The following is a 25,518-nucleotide window of genomic DNA, read 5'->3' on the forward strand; positions in this document are numbered from 1 at the left end:
GTGCGTTAGTGACTTAATTACCACACTTGTCTTACTATATATAGGGGGTGCTTCTTGCCGGTGGTCGCTTATGCCTCTGAGGAGTTGTCGCGCACGCTCGCGCATCTACCCCGAGGGACGGCTTCTGCGTAGCGGTAGGCGTCCCGCCTATACGCATAGCGATCGGTGTTCTTAATGCGTGATATACGCTCCGTACCGACGAAGTAGTTACGTACAACGATATTAGAATTTCTCTGAATGACAATACATCAGAAGAATTGTCGACGCCTATGATGAACCTCAGGTTACAAACACTCAAAATATAGCAGGCAGAATATGCCACCGAAACGGACCCAACCTGCCCTAATTGCAATAGGGGTGATAACACACAGTAAAGCACTTCCTGCAGCACTGTTCCACATATAGAGACAGACGTAGTGATCTCATATCGGTCATACGTTGGGAAACGAATGTTGACTTCAGCCTAGCGTGGCCTGAAATAGCGCTAAAATTCGTCCAAACAAAGGATACATTTAAGGCCCTTGAACAATTGTTTAAGTGTGCGAGGAAGAGTAATAGTTCGAGGAAATCAGAAGAATCCGTGAAGGGGTGAGAAAAAAGAGAAGGGTAGCGCGAGCGGGCGCGGCGATGCCCAACACACCGAATCCTCCAGCCCGTAGAAGTAGTAGGTCATGACCAGGTCAAGATAGAGACTGAAAATTAGTCAAATGAGTGACTAGAATTAGAAATATTGATTATTTGGTCGATTGGTTATTGACCAAGTGCCAAGATGGCCGACGAAGTTCCTATCAGCTAATAAATAAGACTTAAAAATTGATTAATTTTCAACGGATACTAATGTTTATGTATAACTAACTAAAAAAGATAGAGCATATCACAACTGAATTCGTTATATACAATTAAAAACGAAATCTACGCAATTAATTCAGAATCTTTTAACGTGATTTTTTCTGTTACTGAAAAAAAGGTACTAACTATGTTACATGGATGGAAATTGACTCAATGAAATGAAATCAATTCGAATTTTTTTAACGGGATTTTTTTCTTTTTTCAACTGATAAAAAGTTATTACTAATGTAGAATAATTGTAATCGAATATGTTATTAACTACTATTGTAATCGATCTAAGTGAGCATCTATCGAATCTCACATGAGGATTCGAGTTTTCACTGTTGTTATTTATACACACAAATTTATTACTCATTCTTTTATCTTATCACACAGTATTACGTATTTAGAATTGTGACATTTAAACGTCGAAATTCTCATTTATGACTTCACTTAATTAATCGATTCTTATCCAACGCAATCATGCCACGTCCATTAATTACAATTGCTCTGCCTTGGTCAGAGGTATTCTACCAACAGCCTAACAAATTTCTCCTCGGTGAATAATTAGATAAATCAAGGTCTCCTGCCCACTCTATTTCGCCAATTAGACAACTCTCATTAATTCCTAGGCGTACATATCTCTTCTTAAAGGGCCTGGAAGCTTCGAGAACGCAGAGTTTCCGGGAAAAACAGTCTGTATTAGTCAGTATTCTCGGACGACTCTTAGGCATCATAAAACGATGCCAACTAACAGACAACCCGTTGTAACAGTCAGTTTCCCTGTCCTGAAAAGGACATTTTGTTTGAGTACCTCGCCTTATAGGGTATAACTCTGGGAATGGCTCTATTTCTAGTAACGGCGTTACTTGAGACGTAATATTCTTGCGCTTTTAGAAAGGCACGAGAATACACGCATCTAGCCCAAGGCCTTGCAACATACCACTACAAGTCCAACCTCAATTGACCGAAAGCACCCGGTTCTCTGCATGTCATTTTTCGATTTTGCAGCCGCGGATGCGGGCTTGGATTTCGGTCTCCTGTAGTACCAGTTTTATTCGCTTTGGTCGGCGGTTATCATAGCCAGTGGAAACATCATCATAACTATCGTCATCATCAATTGTTGGAAGTAAAGAAGGTCGAAGTTCAACCTCACTATCCTCCGATGACACTCGGCTCCCGGGTTTACATAGATGTTTTTGTCCTTTAAAATACGTCGCGTAACACGGGGGCAAATTATAGTACGTCGTGCCCCATTTTGTACTGCCCTATATGGTAGTCAGAATATGGGCTCTCTGAACACGCCGAGCGCAAGACGCGTTAGCGACCGCCGACCAAAGCGGATAAAGTTGGTGCTTCGGGAGGCCAAACTCCGAGTCCTGTGCCTAGGGCTGCAAAGTCAAAATATGACATGTAGGACTAGGTACAACTGGCCAATTGAGGTCGGACTCGTAGTGGTATGTCGTAAGGCCTCGGGCATGTTACGTGTATCCCTGTGCCTATTTTAAGGTGCAGATATACGCGTCCCGGGAAACGCCATCACGAAAAGAGTAGAGTTATAATTTTCTAGAGCTATGCCCTAAGAGGCGAGGTACTCAATTCCCGTCCTTCGGACAGCGGAAGCAAGGCTATCCTCCGATGGCACAGTCGCTAGAAAAAGAGGTAGAACTTCTACCTCACTATCAATGTCTTCGAAAATGATGATTCCCTGGCTTAGAAGTGGTGCCACTCAGCATCAAATTACAGGTAGAGAAAAGGATTTTTCCATTAGATTTTTAATTAAACGTGTTTTCTTTGTCGCTTATGCCTCTGCTATCTTTTTTTTTCCTCGCTCTGCCACTGCTTCCTCACTTTGTCTATACTTTTATTCGCCGCTAAGAAGCTGTGGCTTATGCAAGAGTTAAAAGGGCCATGTGTCGGAAAATAATCGACTTATTTTATTTCATTTAGAAATGTTAACGTTTGACTCAGTCGGAAAAAATAAAAAAAAATTCGAATAGAACCCGTTTCCATTTTTTATAACAAATGGAATTGTTATAAACGAAATGAGTCTGTTTTTATTCATTTGATATGGTTAGTTACTTCATTTCAGTAAAAAAAAAAAAATTGTGCGTTAGAAGAATTCGAATATACCTCATAGATCCTTTCTTTCATTTTATACACGGAAAAAGTATGTTTTCATTTATGTCATACGTTTGGTAACATTTTTTTAGTAAAAAAAAAAATTATGCGTTAAAAATACTCATATATATAGAAAGGGTCCCTATTTTTATTGTTGATAACAATTTAAAACTTATTATTTGAATGTTACTATGATCAATAATCACTTGTTAGTAATAATGTTCAATTGTTATAGACACAATTCCATATTACTGACAATTATTATTAACTATTATAGCGTCTTTAATGCTGTTTTCTCAATCCTGACACAAGTTTAAAATTCTTTCATTTGCTGATTTTGTTTTTTAAATTTTTTTTTTCGATGAAATATTGTCACCATATTTTCATACAAGTATTCTAATCATATAATATTCATATTTTTTAAAAGATTCTAAAATTTTGGCTGAAAAATGAATGCAATTGGTCCCACATCGATATCATTTTTTGTTCTCGAGATAATCGAGGCGAAAAATAATTCTGAACGCACATACGTACATACGCACACACGCACATACGTACATACACACACACACAAACGTCCGCTGGAGAACGATCGCGTTCGACTCTGGGGACCTTGAAACGTGGAGATATGTCAAAATTCGGGATTCGGAAAATCAGACCCATTACTATAACTTCCCACTGGGAAGTTAACAAGCAATATCTTCACTTGACATTTTTGTTAGATTTTTCAATAAACAACACAATTTTAATGACTTTTCAAATGGAGTTTTTTCTTGATCCGTTGCATTACTACACTGCACCTGGATTAACTTTTGATGCTATGTAAGAATATACAGGAATTGAACCGAATTCTTGGACAATGTAGAAATGCTCAATTTCATACAATAAGGTATTAGAAAAGGAGTGGCACAGTGTTCAAAAAGATATATAGAAGCAAATAACCCGTATATGTGTAATGATTATAACCCCAATGACAATGTATCATATCTCATGTATTTTGATATGAATAATTTGTGTAGCGCAGCCATGAGTGAGTATCTACCGACTGGATTATTTTAATGGGTAGAAGATAACATCAATATTTCTAATATTTATGAAATGATTAAAAATATCTCCAAGGATTCTTCAATTGATTACATTTTCGAGGTTGATTTAGAGTAGCCACAAATCTCACACGAGCATCATGAAGGTTTCTCATTGTGTCCTGAACACCACAAACCTTCAAACAGCAATGGTAGCAAACTTATGACGACATTATTAGCTAAATTCAAATAAGTGATTCGCTACAGAAATTTAAAACAATGTTTCGATTTAGGAATGATTGTAACCAAAATCCATAGAATCCTTAAATTTAATCAATCACCATGGATGAAGGAGTATGTAGATCTAAATACAGATTCACAAAAAAATTCTAAAAATGATTTTGGAAAGAATTTGGAAAAATTTAGATGAGCCGATATACGTAGGATTTGTAGTCTCCGAAAATGTTTATTTATGATTTTCATCACGATTTTATTAAAAGACAATTTACAGACAATCAGGTAAAATTATTATACACAGATACAGATAGTTTCATTTATCGATTTCTCAATACTGATATTTATGATTCAATCAAAGATCATATACATAAATTTGACACCTGAGACCACCCACCATATAACCGTTTAAATATTCCATTGATTAATGAAAAAATTTTAGGTCTTATGAAAGATGAAAAATAGAGGTGAAATAATGATGGATTCATTGGTCTAAAAGCCGAAATGTACACATTCAAAGTTTAAAATAAAAACTAAGGACAACCATAAAGCAAAGGGTGTCAAAACTGCAACAATAGAATCTATAACATCCGATGATTACAAAAAATGCTTACTTCATCATGAAAAATTATGTAAAACGGAATATCATATAGTCAGCAAAAAACATAAAGTACATACAATCAGTAGAGAAAAATTAGCATTGAGTTGGGAAGATGAAGAAAGAGTTCTTTTAGCACAATCAACTGATACACTTCCTCGGGGATACGATTTATATTGAATAGTGTTGATGAATTATCGTAAATATAAGGTTCATGTAGAGCTCATGAGAAAAAAAAATTTATTTATTAAAAAAAGATTATAAATTATTCACATTAGTTTGTATCTTCGAATTCATCTCTAACAAATAATATGACAAAATCATTGTCATCCTTAATGGTCTTATTATTAATTTTTTTCAAATTTCTTTCAACATTAGTTTATTAATTTTATCAAGATGTTCAATTGTTTCTTTTTCCTCATTAATTTTTTGTTGTTCTTCATGAGTTAAAGGTATCCATTTGATATTGGCAGTTTCATCTTTTGTATAACGTGGTAACATTTGAGACATGATAAATCTTTTATGTTAATTCAGCTATTGTGCGTTTTATCGAATCCTAACCACTCCACAAAAGCTTGATTACCACGGTTTTTCAGAACTTTTTCCACCAAATAAATATCAGGATATTGAACCGTAGTCAATTCTTCTTGATAAAAACCTCCTTCAAAGGGTTGATCTCGATAGTCGACAAGCTTGTAGGTAACTGGATTAGTGTTCAATACTTGGCTTACATTAGATATTTCAGTTGTCCAATTAGAAGCGTATCCTTTCTCAAAGACATGTTTATATTTACTTATGCGCACTTTGTCATCAATCTTCAATTTCGTCTCTTTTATTTTTTGTTGAACTTTAAGTTTATTATTGTAAATATTATGACGTAATTGTTTCTTATTGGCCGAAGTAACATCAATCAGTTTCATTTTGATTGTTCTACGTTCGCTTTCGTTATATGATGTCATCAATTTCGGTAAGATGTCTATCCACTAGTAATTACCTCGCAACGTGAATTGTCCACATTTTACTCTTCAATGCGCGATTGAATCGTTCACATATAGATGCCTTAAGATTACTAAGTGTAACATTTTGATCTTATATTGTTTCATGAGTGCTTCAAAATCTCTATTGTAGAATTCCTTTCCTCTATCAACATGTAAAAATTTTGGCACTCTTTTTTGTGATAGAATAGATTTCATTGCATGAGCGACATCTTTACCATTTTTAGATTTTGTAGGCACAGCCCAAGCGTATTTTGAAGAAACATCTGTAACAGTCAATAAATATTGATGACCTTTATTATAAGTTTTATATGCTGTCATGTCAACTAGATCAGCTTGCCAAGTTTCATCAAGACCATGTATATCAACATGTCGTGGTTGATAATTTTTTCTAACCGGTCTATGCGGCTCTTCAATTATTATTTTTTGCACATTGTTCATGATGCTGCTGAGCAAGATATTTTCGAATATTTTCTTCAAATTGTTTTATAGTTTCAGCTTGTTTACGATTTGCCTTTTTAAGTAAACGTAATCGATCTGACTCATGTAGTTCAATTATTTCATTCAATTTTTCATTCAGACGTTTACGATGTTCTTGTGATAATTTAATATGCGGCTCTACTTAAACATCAATCATTTTGATTCTTTCTCTACATTCTTCAATGATTTTTCTCAAATTTGATACAGTTTCGCGTAACAGACATAATTCTATTTCAATAAAAATTTTAAAAACTGTAATCTTTTTTTCAATTACTTCGAATGATGTTGCATCATTTAAATCTACTGGTTTAGCGAGATTACACAATCTCTTATGATCTATGTTAAACTGGTGATCCGCAGTTAATTTGAATCCTTCACCAAGAGGCCCACGAATAGCACTTTTCACAATATCTTTTGCTAACTGTCGTCCAAAAACGTCAACACTCATTTTTAAAACTCTCACTTCAAAAGTTCTTCAAAGAATGAGTAGCTGTGTAGAATACATCAGATTAATGAATGATTTCAGCTTCACGTAATTCCTCTAAAATTGATAGAATTTCGTTAGTATGACTGAAATTTCCAGCTGTTCGAGATGCAATAAGTAAACGAAGTCGATCTACAAGTTCATTGGGATTATCCCAATAAATATAATCGATAGGATGATTTTGTTTAGATTTAATCATATACTGTGGTAAACTTTCCCCACTTTATGGTATCTATTTACTGATTATGTTAGTGAATTTCTTTAAATTCTTATCTATTCTGATACTTTTGTCGGGAAGATAATGCTTCCGATAGACGTTTGTCATTCTGATAATTCTGCCATACGTGTTTTTATTTTCTTCTGTTATTTTTGATTGAACAGGTGAATTCATAAATTATAATTCTAATAAACCAGAAGTAGTATTGTATTTTTTATCACCAATATAAAAAAAATTATTGTCGAACCTGACTTCAGTCGATTACCTTTCAACTTCTTTATGCCATACTTTGTATCTGAGTCTTTGGACAAGAGCTTAGAATCGAATATCATTAAAAACCTCACTACAGGTATGTCCCTAATGAGACTACTTTGATAGGTAGTTGTTGCTGTTGTATAAGATTCATCATGAGTTATTTTATAATCAGAACATTGAATTTATGATTAAAATTGAAATTTTTAAAGAACTTTAATTCTGTGAGGAACTTTTATTTTGTTTAGTTCCATGACCAGTTCTTGACATTTCCTACTCTTTAGGTTCTTTTGGTTCTTTCCAGTGGTTCCTCCTGATGAAAAAGAAGGATGGAAAGGGAATTGAAGATGCAAATTCTAATTTTTAATTTGACTAATGGACGATTATTTTTTAAGGAATCTTTTATTGTACAGAATCACGTTTTTAATTTAATTCAGATCATTTTGGTCTGTTTGGAGGTTTTTACCCGCCGCAGGATTTTTCCCTCCTAATTATTTGTTTTATTTATTTTTAATGCAGACAGAGTTGGGAAGCGGCGATATTGGAATCTAGGCTGAATGATTATTATTTTGATTTTCATAATTTCGAATTAGAAATTAAATTTTAGATTTTTCATTTTATTTATTTCAGCCTAATCCAATATTTTTACCCAACTAATAAAAATTGCCAGGTGGCAATTTTTGGAAGTTCGGGAAAAGTGTAAAATATTTGTATGTTGCCATCTAATGACTATTAGACTAACGACAGTTCGTTAGTTAACGACGATTGCTTGACGATTAGATTGTTTATAGCAACGAGGGGAGATTTTGTTTATCTTCAGTTTTTGACTGAGACTTGAGTTGAACGCACAGATTCTTTCTCTTTATTACATGTGTATTCATTTTTTTCTTAGGTTATTAATCTTTTAGAAATTCTAAAAATGATATTATTGAATGAAAAATAATTCTGTCATAATGTTATTTATGAATAAGTATTATTATTATTAACTTTAATTGCAAACAGAAAATTTGGTCATTAGTATGTTTCGTTTAAATGAAAATAACAATTAAATTTTAAAATTATTTTAGGTATAGAAAAATTGATGTATAAATTATTCTTTTTTTCAATATGATTAAAAAAAACGTTCGATGAATTAGTTATTCGATATCCGTTAAGTAATTTACTTTGAATATTTCATCTATCTACAATCTGTATGAATAAAAATTCATGTACAAGCCGTTTTGAAAATCATGACTGAAAACGCGCAGCTTAACCACGTCCATTTGTTGTTGTTATATGCCTTAACCAATATAACTGAGAACAGAGATGGAATATATATAGTCTATGTTAGTGAAACGACGATGCAATACTAGAACTGTGCTACGCCAATCCACGTGCTCTCTATTCTGATACTTGTACCCTAACAGGCTCAAACATGCATAAAGATAGAGCTTAGTATAGAGTGCCTTGGTAGGACAAAGACGCAAATTCCACAACGACATTTTACAGTGTTTCGATGTGTTCTGTTGATTATTTAATAACAAAGAAAAAAATAAATTAATAATTGGAAAAGATCTTTAGATTCAACGATTCTCATTTCAACGTATCGATTATCATTTCAACGTAAGTAAAAAAATATTTTCAATTTTTACACTTGGATTCTTTTTTTTGACAATAAAAAAGTTTCTTAAAACAATTGAGTAAATTGATTAATGCAAAGAAAAAATTGGTTCTTTCAGATGGAATTATTTGAAATAGAAATGAAAGTCAAAAATCATTCCTCAAGAGTGGCAAGAGCAGACATTTATCAATTATTCAGTAAATCAATTATTTTCTGCTATGAAGTTATGAATAGAACTAATAGAGAGTTTAAATAATTACATTTTTACATGCAATGACATTTAAGTAACACTTGTAATTGATCCAAATAATAAAATTTGGACATTTGTAAGAGTAGTAGATATTTAATACGACAATATTTATACAGAAAATGTTAATTCCTTGAAGATTACTAACAATAATATTGAAAATGGCCGCATAGAAAGGTATAGTGAAGATTGTATATTAGATAAATATAAGTTAATGTTAATAATGATGTTTTGTACATTCGAATAATCTACAGATAAAAATAAGGTTATTCAGACTATTTCTTTCTTATTTCAGTACTTATATCCAACCATAGAGTTTATTCTATAAAGTTGTAATACCATATCAATGGAATCATATTCATGATATAGAAGAGCGAATCAATTATGCCATGGAGAGACATGGTTATCAAATGAGAAACCATACTTATCATTTGTATATGAATAATACGGCTTGTAAATTGATATTCGACGACTTCAAACAAACATATCTGTTTCTACCAGTCAGGAAAGAAAACTTCAACTAAGATGACATTCTTTTTCTTTTTAATATTGATATGGATGATGATGTAGACGATGAAAATAATGACACTAACGATAGTGGGATGACCAACGAAATCGACAGCAAAGAGGACACTGATGACGATGCTGATGATACTGATCTTATTTATATTTCTCTCATTGTTAACATCAATTTAGATGAGAACAACATAGATTTTAATGATGATAATAATGAGAGTAAGGATTAAAATTTTGATGATGATAATAGTGTAGGATCTAATGATGGAGATGTTTTTATTTTGATGAAGAAAATGAATATGGAGATGATAACATTAATGATGATATTGAGAATAAGAATAATGATTGTAGGTTATAAGTAATTTTTGTTTGCTTTCGATTTGTGTTTGATTATCATTATTTTTGAAATATGTTGGTTTGAGGTAATCTTATAGAAGTTGTAGACTATATATTTTTCTTCAATAAATACTAAAGAAACCTAACTTTTTATCTGATTTTCTTAATATTGGAGATTTATAGTCTTTACTAAATGTTCGTGTGTTTTTTACGATTTAAATTTACAAATAAGGTATTCAAATAATACGTTGGATACATGATTTTTTTTTGGGGACTGTCCCTAAACTATACAAATGTCCTCAAATAATACCTTGTACTTAAGAAATGTCTCCAAATGACACTCTGATTAGATTGATATATATGATTTAAAACTTCATGTTCATTTTTCTGATTTTAGTTACAGTTGGTTGGTCAAAAAAGGTTTGGCGACTTCATCCTAAAAGAGGTAAAGGGAAATGTCCGAAACTCCTATGTGAGCGGGAAGGACCGTATATCATCAAAAACTTACTTAATTATGTTGTGTTTCGAATTTGTAAAATTCTGAATGGTCGTTTAAGAGTCGTTCACATGAATTGACTCGTTGTTTATTGAGATGATTAGTTATTTAGACTATATTCATTGGAGATGCACGGTTGGAGTTCAGTATTGGAGTCATTCCTTTCCTTTATTGGCCAACCTGAAGTTAAGTAAGGTACTAAATGTCCATGGTATCGTTCTATTTCAACTTGGATAGCATGCGCAGTTGGTATTTATTGGAGAATTAATTTCATGAAATGTGACCATTCAACCAAATTATAAGAAAACTGAAAGACGGATTGATTCTTTATTAATTTTTTTAAGAATTAGATTCTGTAAGGAACGTGTATTTTGTTTAGTACCATGACTTCTTGGAAGTTGGCATTTTGGACTCTTTAGGTTTTTTTCCAATGATTCCTCTTGACAAAAAAGGAGGAAGAAAAGGGAATTAAAGATGATAATTTCAATCTCTATTTACAAAAATTTTATAGGAGCTCTTTCCATCGTATCGCTAATGAGGTACTCAGACCTCTTTCTAGGGCTAGAATAAGTTATTCTCATCATAACCTGTTAGATACAAAGTTCCGTGTGCACTACGGGACTTAACCTATTATTACTTGGGACACGATGACGTCAGTACGAGTCGTGCAGATACGTCCTTGCTCACAGCGGGAGAAAAATATTCAGCTATAGATGGAATACTCCTTAATAAGCCAGAATAAAATGCAAAAAGACATATCACCTTTTTTCTGCTCTTCCGATTGCAATCAGGCATTTTGAGGAATAAGCGATAGATTTCTTTGAATTGAATATTGATTATTTTTTAGCATGGTAAATCCAGGGTAATCACAATTGTTAAATTCTTACTACTATATAGAGTACCGTTTTCTATCATTTTCCATGTAGATTAATATCAATTTAGTTCTTTGGAAAAATATTGACAAAAATTACATACAACCCTCAAACTAACTCGAAAGGTTGCTATGTTTAGAGGGCTTTTTTACTTTCCAAAAGCATATAAACTAATAAGTCACGTAGTATGGAATGTTATGGCAAAATCTCAGAATATTCTACTCTTTCCTGTAATCGGCACCTTTACAGTATTGACAGTTGCATAAGATATCATCAACTTCCTATTAGGAAGTTATTGAAATTCGTTCGATTAAAAACAGTAATAAAATTTGCTTTAAAGAATTCAGATTCGTGCATTATTACCTATCACTTTACCAGTCACTGCCAATCGTTTCATATAGACTTGTAAATTCGATGCTAAAACGAGTCTTAAATGTGTTGAAAACAACGAAGAACATAACAGATATTGATGTATGTAGCTTCATTGTTTCACTGGATAGGAATTATCTGTAACCAGCTCATATCACTGGAAATTTTTGAAGTTCATAATGAATTTGATTGCAATAAATTTAAATATCGAGTAAACATGAAATCGTAATTAGTTCTATATGATGAATATACTCTGTTTATTTAGTTTCTATTCAATGAATCGTCATGAATTATTCTAATCATTATTATCGTGATTTTCAGTTTCAACTGACACTCTGTCTATGTACAAAGGAGTTATACTTGATACGTTCTTTATTCAATTAAAAAAAAAAATTACTAACGAAATTTTCAAAAAAGAAAATTGATATTTCTTATTAATGGGTTAATTACAGAAAAATTCGATATGCCTCAAGTCGCTTTCACAAACCAATATATGTGTTTCGAAAAATATCTTTCTTTCATACCCCTGCCTAAAGTTAAAATTTACTTCTAAGTCCCAAAGCGACACATTCTATCATGCATGAAAAGACAAAATATCGTCTGTGCGCATGTCTAGACGGGTTGTCACTTTCTCTGAGGGAGGCAGAATGTCACTTGTCCAACCTCAAAGCAGAGAAAAAACTAATTTTTGACAATAGTATGATGGTTTGCTCACCTTAATCGAGCTATTTCTCGAAGAATTTCTTTATTTTTTGCTTCAAGTTGTGATATTTGTTCTCGTTGGGCCTGAGAAGTGTCATCTGTCAATTGATTCGTCTCAGGGGGTGATTTCTCTGTCTGAAATATATAATTATGCGTTAAAATATCATGTCACACATCGATATATATGAGTATCATGAATGACAACTTGTATATAGTACAAATAAACTGATTTTATTGCTCACAATCCTGACTTTAAAGGTGTCATTTTGCCCAGGATAAGAAATTCCTACGATATCGGAACCAAAAAAATAGGTACGGCTTACTCAGAATCAGGAGATACCATTGTCAGTTGTTTAGATGCTCATTAAGATGGTAATCCCATTGACTGTTGCTTATTCTTTAGATAAACGTTCACATTTTGCAGTGCAACTTCTACATAGAGATCGGAAAAACACTAAACTGTGACATTATTAACAGTAGAGGCAGAATATGCAAGCCTAGCTAAAATAATTATTGGCCGTGGCAACATGGCTCTCAGCAAGTATACTGTAAGCAGCGGCTGTATTACCATGCTCGAGACTAAAAGTGAAGAGGTTGGCGTGCGGTGCGACTGAGTCCGATTCACGCTGGCTGAAAGCAGTTTCGAGCTTTTATACTTATTTCAATATAAACCACCGAGCTTGTGCGTTCAAAATTGGTCTCGCAGAGAGAGAACGAGTGATTATCATGGATCTTGTTACTGATATAAGAGGCTATCGTTTTTCTAACGGAAAAGTGATTGTAAAAGAGTTAGCTTCATGTAAATGGTTAGGATTGGAAGAAATTTGTGAATATCATTTTTTACTTCAACCACCATGTGATTACGGTGAATTATCTATTGATGAAGTATGGGACGCTGATGTTGGTAGAAAGTATTTCAATGGACTTTCATGAGAAATTGGTGATACACCATATGTTTGTAGATACAAATTTGCTTCGTACATCCACAGATCCAGATTTTAATGATTCATTTTGTTTTGCACAATCGATGATAATCAAGGGTGCTTTGCCGAAAAATTGTTCTTTTGTGAGAAGAGGTTCTGAATCTTCACCGTAATATGATTCTTGGAAATTTTGGTACGTATCATATAATAATGCATATTGATTGTGAGCTATATCAAGATTCAAGTTTCCACATGGATAACATTGTGAATTGAAAGAAACTTTTACGTCCCTTACATTACAATGATGAAATTGAATGGAATCTTTTGTTGCATCATTTTTTCGTGCTGTTTGAAATGCCAGTATAACATATATCGATTTCTCCAATTGTGTTGATGTTTTCATCATCTAAACGTTTCTTTTAATTTTCGATAACAATCAATATTTATAAGTTTTCCATTATCTAAAGCTCACTGTTATTGGCGGATTCTTGGCAATATAATTTATTAATTGTACTTTTCTTGTATCTGACACTGTGATGTAAGGAATCATCCATTCAATTTTCGTCAATGTAATTTTTTTATCTGCATTCGCTGTAACTTGTACTATTGCGTTTAGATCGTTGTCTGAACGTGTTAAAACAAGTTTATTCTTATCATTGACAACAATGCGATGATGATCTTCAGTAAATCCCAATTGCATATTCAATGACAATAAAATGTCAAAATATCCTTTTTATTGCGATCAATCTCAATGCTATTCAATTCATATTGTATTTCTTCAAATAAGTAATGCTATGTGTATAAATTTTGTTGTAGTTGCTACAGCAGTGTCATTAAGTTTAGTAAATTTTCTAGTAACATGAAGAAAACTCTTGCAAGGTAATAAGCACAAATCTTAATGTTGAGTGAAGCTGATGCATAAGGTTGATGAGCATGTAATTCACAATGTGATATAGACTCATCTGAAACAACTCCTCTGTTGATAGCTAATGTCTCCTCTCCTGTAGCCATGGCAATAAACATGGAAAATAGTATACTTTTACTCTGACTTTTTTTGTAGGCGTGGCTTTAGGTCTAAGCTCTTTAAAAACGAAATATTCTGACGACTTAGTCGTTTGAGGTTTCGTCGTTGACTGACAATTTTTTGGCATGGTAATTCAGTTTTATAGCTTCTGTTGAGAAAATCTCAACTTTTGAATTAACCTAACCGTTTAAGGATAGGGATGATTGTGCCGGAACAGAGCAAACGGAAGTCAGGTTTTATGAAAAATATATAATCTTTATTTTGAGCACTAACAGGTACACAATATACACTGAATGACCGTTCGTCAATGAATACAAGAAATGAATGTCTTCAGAAATCACTAAATGTCAATTGTAATTACTGAATGTGAATTGAATGTCTAAAAAATACTCAAATTGGTGTGTTCAGTATTATTGACCTCCCACACGAGCTCAGCACGCTTCTCAAGTTGAGCAAGAATATGATTGTGCACGTGGCGTTAGCCTATCAATGCAATGCAAAATGAATTTACTGTAACTTCGTGAATTTACTATGAAATGTCTTGAACTGTTAGTTGATTTGATTGTAGAATGAAAATTGAATATTTCTGGTGGTTCAGAATAGCACTAGCACTAATGATTGACTCGAAACTTCAAGATTGTCTGAAAAGAATGTGAATAGCGTGTACACGTGAACGAGAACAGTGAAAGAATGGCGACAGGAACTTCATTAGTCAAAAGGGACACTCAAAAGTAGTCAAATGAGTGACTAGATAAAGAATTATTGATTATTAGGTCGATTGGTTATCGACCCAGTCCCAAGATGGCCGCCGAAGTTCCTGTCAGCTGGCAAATTCAAATTGAGAATTAATTAATTCTCAACATGCCGCCCGCCATCAGCAACTAGTTGATGATTGTCTTCTGGTTGATTCTGCTGCTGGGCTTCAGGAGTTGGGTTGATTGGTAGAATGGCTAGCTTGACGATTGGTCTGACCAACGTCGTTGTTGGTGTCTTCACCGTTGCTACTCGTGGAAGCCCATCTTGCCCTGGGTGTAGTTGAATTATCCTCACGAGTGGCCATTTCGTGGGGGGAAATCTTTCATCAGTTAGCAAGGCTAATGCACCAACTTGAATTGTTCTGTTCCTGAAAAACCACTTAGAAATAGCTTGTAATTTTTGTAAGTAAGATTGTGACCACCTGTACCAGAACTGCTGTGATTGTCGTTGAATCATCCGCCATCGATTTTGAATTGAATGTGCAGGTTCTGAGGTTGATGGTTCAGGAACAGTGTTGAGTGCTGACCCAATAAGAAAGTGTCCAGGAGTGAGTGCTTGAATGTCTTCTGGGTCATCACTGATTGGCTCTAGAGGTCTTGAGTTGAGAATGGCTTCTATTTGTGTCAGTAGTGTGGTGATCTCTTCAAACGTGAAGAGTGATTCTTTTACTGTTCTCGTCAAATGAAATTTAAGTGATTTCACTACTGACTCCCACTTGCCACCCATGTGTGGTGCTGCAGGTGGGTTGAATGACCATTGAGTGCCGTTGGTGATGATGAATCTAGAGATGACCTCATGTTCTCTGGTGAATTGTGTGAATAATTTCTTGAGTTCTATATCAGCTCCAATGAAATTTCTGCCACAGTCAGAATAGATTGTCTGGCATAATCCTCGTCTAGAGGTGAATCTCCTGTAGGCAGCAATGAATGCTTCAGTTGAATAGTCACTAACTGCTTCCAAATGAACTGCAGAAGTTGACATGCAGACAAATACGCAGACCCAAGCTTTTCTAGTCTTGGCTCCTCTGCCTGATGATGTTTTGATTGTGAATGGCCCAGCATAGTCTATGCCAGTATGAGAGAATGGCCGTGAAGGAGTGATACGTGATTGTGGCAATTGGCCCATGAGTTGTTGTGCTCTTATGCCTCTTTGTCGAGCACATTCGATGCACCGAAGAATGAATGTTTTTACTGGAGCTCTTCCACCCATGATCCAGTAACGTTGTCTGATTGTTGTGAGTGTAAGTTGAGTGCCACCATGTAGCGTGATTAAATGATAATGTCGAATAATAAGAGTGGTGAATGGTGAATGTCGAGGTAGAATTGATTGATGTTTTGAATCATGACTCAACTGAGCATGCTGAAGTCGTCCTCCTACTCGTAGAACTCCTTCTGAGTCAACGTATGCTGTGAGTCTGTTAAATGAATGGTTTGGTGGAAGATGTTGATTGTTGGATAAAGTCCTGATTTCTTGGTGAAAATGTGCTGCTTGAGTAGACTTTATCCAGAAGATTCTCGCTTTTTCGATGTCAGCTGTTGTGATTGATGCTAAAGGACTGGTAACTGAAGAATGTCGAAGTCTTGAAGTGAATTTGATGATTAAGGCGGTGATTCTAAGTAGTTTATTGAGTGTTGAATATCTGTTGACCAAGTCCCATTGAATTATTGTATCTTGAATTGCTGCGATGAGTGAAATTCCAGGACGAGCTTCTAAGTTGCAAGCCTCGTCAGCTGGTGGTGAATTTACTGGCCAGTTTTCTTGATTTTCAGCTAACCAGGTGGGTCCCCTCCACCATAGCGAGTAATCTTTTAATTGATTTGCTGTGATGCCTCTTGAAGCACAGTCCGCTGGATTTTCCTTGCCAGAAATGTGGTGCCAGTGCGCGTCCGCAACTAGTTCTTGAATTTGCACTACTCTGTTCCTTACAAAGTCCTTCCAGCGTCCTGCATTTGAATTGATCCATGAATGTGTGATTGAAGAGTCCGTCCATAAGTGAATTGAATGTATGTTCACTCTGTGGAGTGTAGCTCGAACATACTTCGTGAGTTTCGCTAGAATTAACGCAGCAGTTAACTCTAGCCTGGGGATCGTGAATTGTTTGATTGGTGCTACGTTAGTTTTCGCACGGATGAATGTGATTTTGGGCCCTGTGGACGGTGAATTGATTTTTGAATAGATCTGCCGCGGCCATCGCGAGCTGTGATGCACCAGAGAATCAATGAATTTCTACTGTTGAATGTCTTGTTGTATGGATCCATTGTGAATTATTATTTCTTAAGTTGTGTGAATTATTCTCTGATGAGCAGCCAGCGATTAATGAATTGTTGTGGGGCTGGTTCGTCCCAGCTGAGGTTGTGTAGTCAGAGCTCTTGAAGGAACATCTAAGCTGTGATTGTTATAGGTGACACAACCCCAATGGATCATAGTTTTGAGCTACTTCTGAATGAATGAGGCGGTTTGAGTATGTTGACTCATGAATGACTGATTTTGATCAGAATGTGAATGTGTCTGAATTCGGATTCTAATAAAGTTCAAGAATTTTTGGTGCAGTCTTCGAAGGTGATTTTTCCTTGATTGACTGATGATTGTGACGTTATTTGGAGAAGTGATTGACTATTTGATTGCCATTTTGCAAGGGGGACGCCGCCCGCCTTGCACCATTGATTAACTCCTTCGTATTCCTTCATGAAATGTCTGTAGAGATTGTTGTATTCAGTCTCGTTGGTTGATCTCCTCAACTGACGCCTCAAGCATCGATACGCAGTTGTATAGGAGTCCCTAAGAGCTGCAGGTGAATAAGTGAGTGGAATTCAAACAATGTATCGTCCTGATGAATGTCTAGAATGTGTTGATTTAAAGAAATCTTCACATTGTTGGTCCAAGGATGATAATTGATGTTGATTTGACATCGGAACTTCCTCTTGGACCCAGAATTTTGTTAGCAACTCTTGAATGTCTTCATAGTTCTTGATTGTAGTAGCATGATGAATATAATAGTGATTGACTGATGAATTTGGTGCTACTGGACCAAGAATTAGCCAACCAAAGTTTGAAAGTTGAGCCATAGGAGCTGTTGGAGAATTACATATATTTTGTTTTATGATTTGTCCACAAAAATCAGCTCCAAGTAAAATGTCTATTGATTGTGGAATATTGAATGTTGGATCTGCTTGTTTTTATCCATTGAGATGAGTCCAATGATTGTTAGAATAATTGCATGGCACCTTTGGAGTTCATGCTGTCAACTAATTCATTATGTGAGCTCGAATGTGTATTGAATGACTGAATGTTAGACATTGTAGCTCACAGAAGACTACACCTGTTTTTTGAGTGAATTTAGATCTTCCTACTCCTCTTATGTTGATTGTCTGATGGCGTTTTTTCAGTTGTAGCAGATTGGCTAGTTGATTTGTGATTAGTGTTAGCTCTGATCCAGGATCTATGAGCACTCGTGCAATGTAACTCCCTGAATGTGAATTGGCTCTGACTTTTGCTGTTGCTAACAGCGTTGAATGATCATCATGTAGATGACTTGGAATTGTTTGACTTGAGCAGATTGCTCTCGTCGATGATTGTCTACTAAGTTGAGTTGATTTAACGTCACTTGATTGATGATTTTGTGTGCTATTTGCACTACTAGTTGAATGTTGATTGATTGTCTTGTGGTCATTCTGACCTTTTGATTGTCCTAGATGATTTTGCTGCTTCTGAACTTGTCCTTTGGACCATTCCAACTGAAGCCTCAACCCTCCTGAGGCCGAAACCTCATGTGCTAAGGTCATCCAGTCAGTTTGACCCTCTAGAGCGAGTCCATCAGCAAGCTTGAATGTTTGTATTAGAGATGATTGTTCTTCAAAGACTGCTACGTCTCCTCACTGCTGTGAAGTTGAAGGTTGATTGATGGAAGATGATTGTTGGGTAGATTGGCTTGTGGACTTCCCATACCGTTTCTGCAAAGTGTTTTCCAAAGGCTTTAGTGAATCAAGTGAATTGTCTATGATTGTGAGTAATGATGAGATTTTTTCAGAGTTAGATACAGCTCTCTTGGACTCTGCGAATTGGTTGAAGAGCTTCTCCAGGTGCACGTGGATGGGCCGCTTGCGATTCTCGTACCTGGATTTTAGCGTAGACCAAGCCTTGGTGAATGACTCTTCCGTATGAGGAAGGTTTTTTTATCAGAGCGAGAGCTGGACCTAAAGGAGCTGATTAAAGATAGTTGAATTTTATTACCTCATCCAGAACCGGTTGATTAGCTATTTTGATTGTGAAGATCACTCACGCACTTGATTGTCTGAATAAACTGTGAATCACTTGATGAATGTTTGTTATGATTTACGAGAATGTCGATTGTTTAGTACACTGATAGCACCAAAACAAACACTTACACAACCTAAAGCTCTGATCCGGCTCGAAGGACCAATAAAATGTTGAGAAAATCTCAACTTTTGAATTAACCTAACCGTTTAAGGATAGGGATGATTGTGCCGGAACAGAGCAAACGGAAGTCAGGTTTTATGAAAAATATATAATCTTTATTTTGAGCACTAACAGGTACACAATATACACTGAATGACCGTTCGTCAATGAATACAAGAAATGAATGTCTTCAGAAATCACTAAATGTCAATTGTAATTACTGAATGTGAATTGAATGTCTAAAAAATACTCAAATTGGTGTGTTCAGTATTATTGACCTCCCACACGAGCTCAGCACGCTTCTCAAGTTGAGCAAGAATATGATTGTGCACGTGGCGTTAGCCTATCAATGCAATGCAAAATGAATTTACTGTAACTTCGTGAATTTACTATGAAATGTCTTGAACTGTTAGTTGATTTGATTGTAGAATGAAAATTGAATATTTCTGGTGGTTCAGAATAGCACTAGCACTAATGATTGACTCGAAACTTCAAGATTGTCTGAAAAGAATGTGAATAGCGTGTACACGTGAACGAGAACAGTGAAAGAATGGCGACAGGAACTTCATTAGTCAAAAGGGACACTCAAAAGTAGTCAAATGAGTGACTAGATAAAGAATTATTGATTATTAGGTCGATTGGTTATCGACCCAGTCCCAAGATGGCCGCCGAAGTTCCTGTCAGCTGGCAAATTCAAATTGAGAATTAATTAATTCTCAACAGCTTCTTCCGAAAATTGTTTTATAAACAATACCCATTATTTCACAGATTTCACGTGTAAACGAATTGTTATTATTTTTTTACGAAAACTAACCAATTCTCCATCTTAATCGAAAATTTTCAATTGCATATGATGTATTTTTTGCACGGCGATTGGCAGATAAATGACGTTAAAGGTACTTCAATGATTTGATATCCTGGTGGAACTGATGGGACGAATTCATGCATTGTATGCACTAATTTATTATTTGTGTATGCTTCTGTTGTAATATTGCACTCGATTCCCAATGCATTTCTTTTTAAGATAAAAACTGGTGATACCGACGTCTGTGTTGATTGTAACGAGATAAGTCTTGGACCAATACTTAACAGACGACCAATAGAATCATCTTGCTTGAAATTTATTGTAGCATTATCACTGTAAATTTCACTGTGCAATTCATTGTTGTTAGGTTCAATGGAAATTGACAATTTAGGATCAGCTTTCTTTTAATAATTTCCAATATCTTCCATTCCATAGCTTCCTGTTGGTATTTCAATAATTTTATCTTGTTCATTTATATTATAATCAAATTTCCAATATAATATTTGGAATAGAGTTGAATATTAGTAATTCTACAAGACCCAGTACATAATTTTTTGTCCTTGTTAATTCGATAGGTGGAAAATAATATGCCGCTAATATGGAGGACTGTCCAGACAGCGTTATTGAGAACAAATCATTCATGACTAAAGTACTTTACTCATCATAGCTATTGAGATTAAATTCCATATCAAGTCCCCAGATGGCTTTAACTTTTTCTCTGAGAAACTTTAAACATAAATGTCCACAATTTTTGTTGAATCACCTTGTTGCTTTGTATGATTGTATAGTATGCTACCAACATCGAGATATTGTTGGAGTTCAGGTGGGGGTTATAAATTACCGAAACTATCGAAGTATATTGCTTCATTCCCTCGTTTTTTATATGCCACCCAATGAGTTCAAGGTCTATCTTTATCATCAAGGTTAATAACAGCTGACTCATTTTACTATGGTTTATATTTTGGTAAATCATTTCTTACAAAAACTCCACGAAAATATGGAATTTTCATAATTTTTGTATATTTCAGAATATCCCTGTTAGTCAATGCTCGATGTGGTAGCTCTAAACCTTTTTTTTTTGCCGGTTTCAAATATAGACCGTATCCTCGTTTTCGACGTTTGAAACGTAGACCTCTACCCGAGACTATGGCTTTCATTTTCTAATTGTGACGTTTTGCTTCATCCAATTGACAGTGAGCAGCTTGAGCATCATTAACTGCCTTCGCAATGCCTGCAGCTCTACCAGCTAAAGCTCCAATTGCACTTGGACTAGCAAATATCAATATAAGTGGTGACATCTCCAACCTTAGTCGGTACAGGTAATACACAAGAAACTCGAACATTCTCTCTTCCATTAATCGTTTTACTGCTATCATGAAAGTGAAGTTTTGATTTTACTTTCGTGATATTTGTAACGCCTAATGCAGCAGCTCTAGATGACCCTCAAAGGTCATATGTTTCAACGACCAGAAACTTCAACCAGAAAGGCGCTGCGAGAGCAGAGTGGGCGGAGCCTCAAGATGGAAGGAGATCCCGCCAAAACGAAGCTGCGATCACGCCGACCGGAGATCAGTCAGTAGTAGTTAGGCTTCCGCTGTCGCCAAGTACGCACGCACGAACGACGCACGTCGAGCACGTAATCAAGTTCTCACAGTAATTAGTGGAAAGTTAGACCGGGAGCCGGAAGTACGAGGCTGGGATCGTGGCCGCTTGCAGATTTTGCTGTCAAGACGCTTGGGGAGATTCTGCACAAGTCGCTGCAACTTTTGAGGGACGCCGGGTAGTCACGGCGATTCTCCAGGACTCCTAACGACGTGTAACGCCAGACCTGCAGTCCCGGCAAGGCCAAGACATTAAAATCTACAAAGAAAGACGACACTCGCTGGTGAGCTCACCCACAATTATCCTAGTCTTTCAAGAGCATTTGGGCGAGTCCGCAAGAAGCTGCGGAAACATTGATTGTAACGCCTGTCCGATTCCCTATAATTAAGATCAAATGATTGTAGATTAATCAATCGTGAATCTTGCCGTCCCGCACCCGGGTCATTGACTCGATTGTATCTATAAAAATATTCTGTAAAATCCAAATAAGTTACTATAAAGCTCGCTTCAGGACGCAGGGGGATAACCCTACGTACGATTGTTCGAACATTAACTTTATAATAAAAAGTCTTTTCTATCTCAATTTACGCATGGAGAAATTATCCCAGTAAATCCCTTGCGTACCTTATTTGCATGCCTTACAGGGTAGAAGATATCTCGAGGGAGACGTGACTCTACTTTCCAAGGGGAAATTGTCCGACCCCCTGTATTGCTGTGAATTCTTGTCGTCGTTTTTCGGCACGCTGGTTGTCCAAGAATCTCTCACATCGTTCTTTATCGATTTATTTCTTTGCTTATTCATTCATTTGAACGAAAGCTGTATCAAACACCGAGCAGACTATCGCTGAACGGTAAGTGAGATATTGCATTACATTCTCATAGCTAAATCTAGAAAACGTACTTCAAGGTCATCATGATTCGAAAAAATTATAGCCGTTTTATTTATTTTAATACAGTCATTACGATGATTGATGAATGATTTTTTTTTTATCTTAAAATGACACAAACATTGATCACATAAGAATTTCTCTGATTTACCTTGAGCTGTTCAAAAACTAACTGATCTAGAGAAATCTTCGATCAAACAAAAATGATAGGTAGATTTTATATTATTATTATTATTAACTCGAACATTACTTTCTACCATCAATACATGTATTTGATTTTCGCAAGGAAATTTACTTAAGTACGATGTAAATATTTTATCCTTATTATTTAATCCATGAGCATTAATTGGAAGGAATATCTAGTTCAAATGTAGTAATATCGAGCAAAGTTGTTGGACAATTGAAATCCTAATAGTTAAGAACGATCCGATAATGTGGATAAGATGATGTGCTGTTGAAATTATTTCCAGTTAGAAATAAAGCTGCTACAATCAGCCAAAGAAAACAAACATTGGTCGTCGTTACTGATGTTCAACACTGCTTTTTTATTTCGAATGAACTGTGGTCAAGGAATCTAAGTTGAGTCCCCTGCTGCTAATGGATCATACCTATTAATATTGACTTGGAGATGAATGATCTCCGCCATGGGCCATCCTGAATCTCGTTCTTCAAAGTCCTCAACTTTCATTAATAAAGCATCAGTAATTTTCTCTTCTATAATTTCTTCTATTTCACTCGATGGCATAAAAAGTTTATTTGGTGTTGTAAAATACTTCATTCGTTTAATATATTCACCATCTTTTACATTTTGGAATTTACAAGCTGAGGAGAAACTCACTTTCACACTGCCATTATTATCAATAATATTTTTGATTTTTTCACATATAATCATCTTCGCATCATTGACAAAAATTAATCGAATTTAAATGCCTTGAATTAATGATTGATCCTGTAGGAATACGGAGTTCATATATACTTTCTTCATCTCTCCAAACAACTGATGGCCGTTGATCATCACGTTGAAGATCACCTCTTCGCAGATAATTTCGTTGATGAATAAACTTTTCACAAAGTGTTTTAAGAATTAAAATTGTTGAATAAATATTTATCTTTTCACCAACTGATAAGCTACCGCAATTGTCGATGCAATGTTCCAATCTTCTATTTCCAACCATTTATTCACGCCTCCATCTTTACTTAGTTCACTCAATGATGAAAGAAGCATAGAAGCTCCTTCCATCATTTTGATTGATTCTTTATAATAGTCACGCATTTCCACTTGTTAAATTTCAATTGATATTGTTCATCAGTTTCTTGAAATTGATATGTATACTTTTACTTTCAAAAAAATACCATAAAATTACCTCTAATTATTGATTGTGAAATAAAAACTACTCTTAAACACTAATCGATTTTTGTAGTGAGTTGTGAGCAATGTCACTTTCTAGAAATTTCTTTATCTTGTTGATATTTTTTATCTACTAGTATATTAAAATTTACATTTTCACGTTGTGACTTCCGAAATAGAAATGTCCAGATAGTGCCACCAGTTATTCAGTTGAATAAAATAAAATACTACCCTTATACGCAATCGAAATTCATAGTTATTTTTTTTTCAAGTAGCGTCATTTCCAAGAAACTATTTTATAGTTTCAAAACGTCATCACACATGATAAAAACCACCTCTCAACGCTCTCTGATAAACTGTTCTTATGTGACGTCATTTTCTAAGAAATATTTTTCTAGTTTAATTATAAACATTAATGACATTAAAAGAGAAACTACGTATAAGTGACAAGTTCTGAAGTGATTTGTGAAATAAAACAATCAATCTATTCTCTTCTGAAAACACTTAGTAAAATATTATTTAAATAAAATTAGATTAAGAATTTAAAAAAAATTTAAACAAAAGAGTGAAAAAAAAAATTTTGAACATAATCGACATGGATAGATATATGGTAAACGGTAAATTTATGTGTAAAGAGCTAAAATACATCTGTATTTTGAGAACTGAAAATCATTGATTGGGTTGATTTATATAGAGCTAAAAGATCGATAGCGATCGAGCTCCGCCATAGGATGTGGTCAGGAGAGGTGCACACACACAGTAGACTCTTCTCCTGAGCTTATTTATAAGTTTTATTACAAAAATAAAGTATTTTTTACGTTAACAATGACTTATTAACAATTTACGAGCTTTTCTGAATTTTATTGAAACTGAATAGAATTTACCAAGAGCTTGAGATGATTAGCTTGAGAAGTTCCATGAAGAAAGTGAGCTGGAGTTAGAGCTCGTAGATCGTCGGGATCATCAGCGAACGGCAAGAGCGGTCGAGAATTTAACACCGCCTCTATTTGAGCTAGTAGAGTAGTAAAGTCTTCATAAGTCAGTAAGGTTGTTTTTAGAATCCTCACTAGGTGAGTCTTCACCGACTTAACAGCGGCTTCCCACTTTCCACCAAAGTGAAAAGCGCTGGGAGGTGAGTAGATCCATCTTGTCCCTATCTGAGCTAATGAGCTGATGAGCTTTGACGAAAGAGATCCTTCAGGAAGGAGTCAGCTCCCTTGAAGTTGGTTCCACAGTCGCTATAGAGCACTGAGCTTGCCCCTCGACGACTGACAAAGCACCGGTAGGCTTTTATAAAGGCTTTTGTGGAGTAGTCTGACACCAGCTCCAAGTGAACAGCTGAGGTTACGTAGCAGACAAAAACAGCTATGCAGCTTTTATATGTTTTT

The 25,518-nt window shown here is 35.1% G+C and overlaps 1 protein-coding gene across 4 annotated transcripts in view; it reads right to left on the reverse strand.

The window, feature by feature from the left end:
* LOC118070371 (dystrobrevin beta) overlaps nucleotides 1-25,518 on the reverse strand; it is a 300,960-nt gene that overhangs the window by 40,051 nt on the left and 235,391 nt on the right. For all 4 annotated transcript variants that reach the window (XM_035088930.1, XM_035088929.1, XM_035088931.1 and 1 more), the window contains one exon: nucleotides 12,383-12,504. In XM_035088930.1, the coding sequence (XP_034944821.1) occupies nucleotides 12,383-12,504 (122 nt within the window). The remainder of the gene's footprint in view (nucleotides 1-12,382; nucleotides 12,505-25,518) is intronic.

This window comes from Chelonus insularis, unplaced genomic scaffold (assembly GCF_013357705.1).
Source record: "Chelonus insularis isolate UGA/USDA-ARS -01 unplaced genomic scaffold, ASM1335770v1 contig_57_pilon, whole genome shotgun sequence".
Lineage (NCBI taxonomy): Eukaryota > Metazoa > Arthropoda > Insecta > Hymenoptera > Braconidae > Chelonus > Chelonus insularis.